At 42.7% G+C, this 8,745-nt stretch overlaps 1 protein-coding gene across 2 annotated transcripts; it reads left to right on the plus strand.

Annotated features, from left to right (window-relative positions):
• Positions 1-1,995: 1,995 nt before the first annotated feature.
• RPS27L (ribosomal protein S27 like) lies at positions 1,996-6,225 on the plus strand. Of its 2 annotated transcripts, XM_023185328.2 has the most exons (4): positions 1,996-2,396; positions 3,273-3,381; positions 3,874-3,984; positions 5,525-6,225. In XM_023185328.2, exons 1-4 carry the CDS (start codon positions 2,391-2,393, stop codon positions 5,551-5,553), a joined length of 255 nt encoding a protein of 84 aa, XP_023041096.1. In that variant the 5' UTR covers positions 1,996-2,390; the 3' UTR covers positions 5,554-6,225. The 2 variants fall into 2 exon arrangements, with proteins under 2 accessions (XP_023041096.1, XP_023041095.1); XM_023185327.2 differs by lacking the exon at positions 5,525-6,225 and having other exon boundaries at positions 3,874-5,518.
• The last annotated feature ends 2,520 nt before the right edge of the window (positions 6,226-8,745 follow it).

Here is an 8,745-nt window from a genome sequence, read left to right on the forward strand (position 1 = left end):
AAAACCCAAACGTAATGTCCAATTTGGTGTTTGGCTGAAATGAATATATATATAGTCACGGGACAAATGCTACATGCCCATTAAGAAGCATCATGTAGAATATTCCAGCCTGGGCAACATGGTGAAACCCCATCTCTATGAAAAATACAAAAATTAGCTAGGCGTGATGGCTTGCACCTGCAGTCCCAACTACTCAGCTGCCTGAGGTGGGAGGATTGCTTGAGCCCGGCAGGTCGAGGCTGCAGTGAGCCAAGATCGTGCCACTGCACTCCAGCCTGGGCAACACAGTGAGACCTTGTTTAAAAAAAAAAAAAATGTAGTGACATGGAGTGATGCTCATTTTATAGTAAGTGGGAGGAAAACTCAAGTCTACAAAAGATTATGTACAAGATGATCCCAATTAGGTTAAGTCAAAACCCAAAATAAACCTATATCCAAGTGAGTAAAAAATATTGGGAAGGATATAGGTCAAAAGTTAAATCCAGATGGTAAATTTTCTTCTATTTTTCTGCATTTCCCTAAAGGTATATTATACATGTATCCTTTTTGCAAAGACAAATAAGGTGATTAAGAACATCCAGTTAGGGCCGGATGCAGTGGCTCACGCCTGTAATCCCAACACTTTGGGAGGCCAAGACGGGTGGATCACTTGAGGTCAGGAGTTCGAGATCAGCCTGGCCAACAGAGTGAAACCCCCCACTGTCTCTACTAAAAACACAAAATGTAGCCGAACATGGTGGCGGACACCTGTAATCTCAGCTACTTGGGAGGCTGAGGCAGGAGAACTGCGTGAACCCGGGAGGCGGAGGTTGCAGTGAGCCAAGATTGTGCCACTGCACTCCAGCCTGGGCAGCAGAACAAGACTCTGCCAAAAAAAAAAAAAAAAAAAAATTCCAGTTAGGCCAATTTTCTGGTCAAGTGTCTTTCTGGTTTCTTGCCTTTTGGTCGCCCATGACACCCATCTTTCAAGCATACAGTTTCCTCCTCAAAAATAGAGCATGATGTCACGCGTCTGTGGTCCCAGCTACTTGGGAGGCTGAGGTGGGAGGACTGAGCCTAGGAGTTGGAGACCAGCCTGGGCAATATAGCAGGACCCTGTCTCTAAGAAAAAAAAAAAAAAAGCAAAGTGGCGTCTTCCTGTGATCCCAGCTACTCGGGAGGCTGCGGGAGAATCGCTTGATCCCAGGAGGTCGAGGCTGCAGTGAGCTGTGATGGCACCATTGCATTCCAGCCTGGGCAACAGACTGAGACCTTGTCTCAAATAATAATAATGATAGGCCGGGCGCGGTGGCTCAAACCTGTAATCCCAGCACTTTGGGAGGCCAAGACGGGCGGATCACGAGGTCAGGAGATCGAGACCATCCTAGCTAACACTGTGAAACCCCGTCTCTACTAAAAAAATACAAAAAACTAGCCGGGCGAGGTGGCGGGCGCCTGTAGTCCCAGCTACTTGGGAGGCTGAGGCAGGAGAATGGCGTGAACCCGGGAGGCGGAGCTTGCAGTGAGCTGAGATCCGGCCACTGCACTCCAGCCCGGGCGACAGAGTGAGATTCCGTCTCAAAAAAAAAAAAATAATAATAATAATAATGATAAAGACTCATGTTCGGTCATCGGTGACATTCGCCTTTCTCAGGCCCCCGAGTTGTCCACTCTGCAAAGTACGTGTACTCCTCGGAAGACAGAAAGGGGTGGGTCTCACAGTGACCGAGGCACAGCAGCGAATCCGTGCTGTGATAAAAACTTATTTTCAGAACAAAGCAAACCTAAGGCACAGCCGCAAATCTAAGGCACAGCCACACCCCGCAGAAAACTTCGAAATCTGCGCCTTGGAAAGGGAAGCCAAAAGGATACGAGCCTCTTTCATAATCTCTCTGGCACGTATTAATGGTTAATAATACTGTATTTTTTAATATACAAAAGAAGAGAATAGTGGCATCGCCGCGTGTACTCACTCCCAGAGCCAAGCGAGAGCGGCCGGGCCAGGGAGCCGGGGCCGGGGCTGAGGGCCCACCGGGTTCCGGGGTGGCGCCGGCCAGGGTGGCCACCGGCGCTCCCTCGCCATGGCCTAAGCCCGAGGCCGCTCCCCGGCCAGATTCTGGCCTCAGGCATCGCAGAGCCCGCAGCTCTCGCCGACGAACCCGTTAGACCCACGGGACTTGGCACCCTCGAACCAGCGCCATGGCCGGCTCTTCCCGGCGCCCTGAACCAGTGGACCCGGCTTGAGGGTCCCCGCCTACCACCGAGAGGAGGGCCTAGAGCGGATAGGCCCGCCCCGCTGCTCCTCCCAGCCGCCTCTATCCCGGAAGTTGATGCCGAGCGCAGATCGCCTGCAGCTTGCCAGCGGTGTTCTCTGAGAAGTCTGTGAGGGTTGGGCTTGTGAGAGGATCAACATGCCTGTAAGTTGTTTACGTCGGGCTCCGGGTTTGTTTTGGGCTTCTTTACCGAGGGTCCTATGGGACGGATGAATCCGGCTGTTTCCCGGGCCTGTAGTGTCCGAGAGTGGCGAGGCGGCTCCGGTTGCGCAGCGTCTTCGCGCGTGGCGGGCATGTAGTGACTTGCCCGGTCAGCGCGGCGCGGCTGGCCCTGCAGGGGCGTGGGCTGCAATTCAGAGGCGGTGGCTGGGAGGGGAACAGCTCTCTGGGTAGCTTATGAGCCGTCTTGGTTTTTGATGGGTGTCCCTGAGGCTGTGATCTTTGGGTCTTTTTGCTTTCCTAGTGCTTGGTGTTTCTCGCCCCCTCTGCCTTCTTTCGAAAGCGATTTCCTATTTGTTTTCCTTTTAAAAAAACTGTCGTCCTTGTTGCTTTATATATGAATTCCGTCAAGGACGGTCGCTCAGCCAGAATTCCTGTCAGATCAGCTGTTGAGCCCCAGGAGCAAAAATCACCCGGGCGCTGGCGTTATCTTGTCTACTTCAGCAGTTTCTACGCTAAGCGAGTCCACAGTCGGGGTCACTTTCTTTTGTTAGCACCTCGACTTCGCGCAGTTTTCACTGAAGACAGTTCATTACGCAGTTGAGTAAAGGACAGAGTTTGCCTTACCATATGTTTCCTGATCGCCCGAAAGCCCTTTCGTAGGGACTTGGAGAACACAAGTATTACGGAAAGTACTGATGAAAGTTATTAACAGGTTTCGAAAAATAACTTTACTATCTGAAGTGTTGCTTCTGCCGAGGATGACCGTTATTCCGGTTTTTGCATGTATATTTTACGTATGGTTAAATATGCCAGCATTGTGGTTTAAAACTAATAGTAGTAATATGCTTCTTTGTTCAGTTGGCTAGAGATTTACTACATCCGTCCTTGGAAGAGGAAAAGAAAAAACATAAAAAGAAACGCCTGGTACAAAGTCCAAATTCTTACTTTATGGATGTAAAATGCCCAGGTAAAACTTGAAATCTTAATTCCTTTACTAAGGACAATTTCTATAGGGATTGCTAGTGTGGTGTGTATAGGTAAGATACATTAGAACCTTCTGTTGAGTAGAAGTGGGATTACAGAATTGGAAATGTCAGGCACATTTTCATAATCAATGTACTGAAACCATTGTAGAAACATTTCGGGGTAAGTGAAAACGGGCATTCAAAGGAGATATGCCATTTGAGTTAGTCTTTAAGCTCTTCAGATGATGAGTTTCTATTTCATGATACAAGAAAAAGTCTGTTGATATTTTGGAAATACCAAGTTTAATAAAATATATTATTGATTTTACCTGTTTTTAAAAATTTTGTGTCGCTGCTAGAAAAGTTTATGTTACACATGTGGCTTGCTGTTTCATAGCACTAAAGTTCCTAATTTTTTAACATATTACTGGAAATGTTGAACAGGTGCTGTTTTCCTCTGCTTTTCACTTTAACATGCCTTTTTTGTTTTTTAGGTTGCTACAAGATCACCACGGTTTTCAGCCATGCTCAGACAGTGGTTCTTTGTGTAGGTTGTTCAACAGTGTTGTGCCAGCCCACAGGAGGAAAGGCCAGACTTACAGAAGGTATATCATTTGGCATTCTCCAACCCAGTGATGAGATTTATGAGTATAAATGTCTCTATCTTCACTGAAAAGTTTAAAGAAATCTTAATGATTACCAAAATAACTTATCTTTGGTTGTGTGCTTTCACTAAAGAATGTCCTGTTCAAATGGATATATTTATACTCTTGACCTTGCAGGGAACTCCATTGACTTATTTTTCTTAGTTTAGAACACCAGTTCTTTTACATTTATTCACTTAGTTTGCTTAACTTGGAATAAATTAAAGAAATCAGAATAGAAGCAAAAAAACAACTACATGTTATAGGACATACGGTTTTTTTGTTTTGTTTCGTTTTTTTGATTAGGAGTCTCGTTCTGTTCGCCCAGGCTGGAGTGCAGTGGTGCCATCTCAGCTCACTGCAACCTCTGCCTCCTGGGTTCAAGCGATTCTCCTGCCTCAGCCTCCTGAGTAGCTGGGACTACAGGTGCCCGCCACCGTGTCTGGCTAATTTTTTGTATTTTTAGTAGAGACAGGGTTTCACTATGTTAGCCAGGATGATCTTGATCTCCTGACCTCATGGTCCGCCTGCCTCGGCCTCCCAAAGTGCTGGGATTACAGGCATGAGCCACCTCCCCGGCCAGGACATATGGACTTTTAAAGCCATATAGAATTTTAAAATTTCTTTTACAAAATTTTATATTTAGTACATACAATAGTTTTTTTTTTTATATCATTGCCAGCTAAGCAACAGATAGCTAATGTATAAGTTAAAATACCAGAGTTTTTATTTTTATGAGCAACTGCAATGATTAATACAAAAACCTAATTTTAATTCCTCTTTCACTTTAGTGCAATAAGAAAAAAAAAATTGTATATACAGTTTCCATAGTAATACTTGTAAAATTTACAATTCCATAATGATGTTAGAAATTTGCTTGTGATATTTTGGGGAGCTGTTAAGTTCCATGTTCTCACTGGAAGAGTTCAAGTGGATTGGCAGCAAATCCGACATCTGTTTGGTGTGACCTGGTGAGATCTAAATATGAAGTCAGCACATGATATTTTCAAAGTAATATTACTAAGTATACTTGTGAGATTTTTGAAACCTTTATTTCATGTCATGATTTTGGAAGTTAGTGCCCATATGCTGACAGATGGTTTAATGGGTATCTGTTCTAGAGTTTTCCTGCAGGTCTAAAAATTAATCAAAATTATTTTCTTGAGAAAAGTATTCAGAATAGTTCCTAAAAATTAAGAGTTTATCTTCTGACAGCTTGCTTAAACAGTCTTCACTGTTGAATTCAGGCTCATGGTCTTAAGTACACTTCATTATAGCATTTGAGAAACAGGAGTGACACTTATAGTCATACCAGAGTTAACTCAGATATGATAGATGTATTATAGCAAATTTCTGGTATAAGGGGATAAATAATCTGTATATGAGTGTTAATCCAATCTTCTTAAAACTTCAGTATTTTACTTAAAAGTACTTTTTGTCATTAAAATTATAGCAAAGGTAGAATGCACATGTTTAATATACTCTCATGATTCTTTTGCAGGGTGTTCATTTAGAAGAAAGCAACACTAATGATTCAAACAGCTTCCTGAATTTTGTGTTATCTCACAGAAAGCCTTATCATAAATTCCATAATTCTAATTAATCTACCAAGATAATGTAATTACATTTGGTTTTGTAAGGTATACAACAGGAATCTCCTATTTTGGTGTCCGTTTTTCAATAAAGTTTTGATTATGGACAAATCCCCTCTTTTTCTTTTTTAAATATATGTAAGTATGCCATACATTTATATATACGGTGTGTATGAATTTGGTTTAAACATTTTAAAATTTATTCTGATTAGTTTGTATCTTCTTCTTTTTGAGAGAGAGTCCTGCTCTGTCGCTCAAGCTGGAGTGCAGTGGTGTGATCTCGGCTCACTGCAACCTCCGCCTCCCAGGTTCAAGCGATTCTCTTGCCTTGGCCTCTCAAATAGCTGGGATTACAGCACACACCACCATGCGCGGCTAATTTGTGTCTCATTTTCAAGAGTAGAAACCCTAAATATTTTGTTTTCATTCCTTTTCCAAATTGCTATGAATGGCATTAAAGGGTTACAAATGTAAAGTCTATTGTTTGTGAATTCTAAATGTAGTTCTGCTATTGTACCTATGGAAACATCTTAAAGAAGTACATATTTTGCACATCCTGCACGTGTACACCAGAACTTAAAATATAATTAAAAATAATAGCTTCAAAAAATACATATTTAACACAGTAACTATCACAGTGTAATGCCTTGGATTTATGTGGCCTTACTATACTATTACATAATTTAGGACAGTAACTGCTAGCTGGGGTCTGAGTTATTTATTGGAAGCTCCTTTCTGGGGTAGAAAATTTGAGGAGAGATCAGAAGTGGCATGATTTACCTGCAGAAATCCTGGTTGGGGATAGTAGACGGTGTTGAATTCTCTGACCCAGATAGGTGAGCACCCCTGACTACAGATGTGTGTTGAGTGGTTCTGGTGCCTCGTTGTGTTCATAGTTTATCAAGTAATCCTGGGGAGCTGACGGGGAGTGTATCCACTCACTATACAACTCCTCATTGGACTAGGAAGATAGTCCAGTTTCTACTCTACTTCTATTTGATTTGTTACCTTACAGCAGGTACTTAAAACAGGCATTTCCTATCAACAGGTAGGCCTCTAATGTGAGCGACTGATCCTTTTACATACTGCTTAAATCAGAGAACTCTTGCACAAGAACTGAAGAATGATGGCAAGTTTGGGGTGTATATAGTTGTATGAGGAAGGCCGGGCGCAGTGCCTCACGCCTTTAATCCCAGTACTTTAGGAGCCTGAGGCAGGTGGATCGCCTGAGGTCGGGAGTTCAAGACCAGCCTGACCAACATGGAAAAACCCCGTCTCTACTAAAATTACAAAATTAGACGGGCATGGTGGTGCATACCTATAATCTTAGCTAACTCGGGAGGCCAAGGCAGGAGAATATGCTTAACCTGGGAGGTGGAGGTTCTGGTGAGCTGAGATCACGCCATGGCACTCCAGCCTGGGTAACAAGCGTGAAACTCCATCTCAATATATATATATATATATTTATATATTATGTATATATTTCCGTATAATATATATTTTTATTATGTGTATATATATGTGCATATATTTTATATATACACACATATATATTATATATATATAGAAGTAGATGACCCAGAGATTCTCAGACTTGGTTTCTGACATCGTTAGAATCTCAGTAATTTTTTTCAGGTTGTCCCTTGGTCAAAAGAAATACCTAACAGTTACGTTTGTTAACTTATGTTCTAACAACTCTAGAAGCCATTTGAAAAAAATTATACATGAGCAAAAGTGATGTGATGATTTTTTAAAAACAGAGACAGTGTCTTGGCTCTGTTGCCCAGGTTGGAGGGTCGTGGCTCATTGTGACCTCAAACTCCTGGGCTCAAGCAAGCCTCCCACCTCTGCCTCCTGAGTAGCTAGGCCTTCAGGTGTGTGCCACCATGCACACCTAATTTTTTTGTAGAGATAGGGCTCTGGCTATGTTGCCCTGGCTGTAATGAACTCGTGGCCTCAGGTGATCTGTCTTGGCCTCCCAAAGTGCTGAGATTACAGGTGTGAGCCACTGTGCCCAGCCTGATGTGATAATTTTTATCTCATTCTTAAATCATCACAGTTACTAATTGAATGTGTGTGCCTTTTGGGCTCCGTACAATTTCTCAAAATTGGAATCAGATTGGACACCATTGTCCTTATTTCTTCCACATTGATTTTTGCATGGTGCTTTTTGTCACAGCAGTGGCTCCAAACCCAGCTTCACAAAGATAGGATGCCATCAAAGGAAATGTAGTGCCGTATCATTGAAATGAACTACGTGGAACTAGTAATTTATACAAAAGATGTGTCAGTGTCAATGTTTTTCCTCAGTTACTCCAAGATACTTCATCTTGCACAGTTTAGGATACTTGGCTGTGAGAAGAGCCAGTGGGGATGACAGCTTTTGATGAGAAGGAATCAAACCTATGATGAGGACTCATCTAACAAACCCCTGAAAATTCCCTTGGAAGTAGTTTTTGAAAAAGGATTATACTTTAAAGAACACACCTAAGGGCTGAGTGCGGTGGCTCACGCCTATAATCTCAGCAGTTTGAGAGGCTGAGGCCAGCAGATCACTTGTAGTTAAGTTCGAGACCAGCCTGGCCAACACAGTGAAACCCCCTCTCTACTGAAAAAACAAAGATTAGCTGGGCATGGTGGCACACACCTGTAGTCCCAGCTACTTGGGAGGCTGAGGCACAAGAATTTCTTGAAACCAGGAGGCAGAGGTTGCAGTGAGCCAAAATCGCACCACTGCACCGCAGCCTGGGCAACAGGGTGAAGCTATGTCTCAAAAAAAAGAACACATCTAAGGATTTACTTGGCGTTGGGAAACGAATGGTGTATTAAGTTTTCCTTTATTATTAATCTAGATGGTATTACTGGTTTTGAAAAGTGCTGAATAGGACACCAGGACTTTCCCAAACTTCAGGGTCAGCCACATACATTATTATATACTGAATGTTTTAAATACTATTATTTATATTGACTTCATATTTTAATGTAAATATATTTTTAAAGGAAACCTTCCATAAATTTAATATAAGTGTATTTTTAGGGGAAGCCTTCCATAAATGGAAAAACCAGTTACATAAAGATAGCTAAAAATAGGCCGGGCGTGGTGGCTGACATCTGTAATTCCAGCACTTTG

Source organism: Piliocolobus tephrosceles, chromosome 6, assembly GCF_002776525.5.
Source record: "Piliocolobus tephrosceles isolate RC106 chromosome 6, ASM277652v3, whole genome shotgun sequence".
Taxonomy (NCBI): domain Eukaryota; kingdom Metazoa; phylum Chordata; class Mammalia; order Primates; family Cercopithecidae; genus Piliocolobus; species Piliocolobus tephrosceles.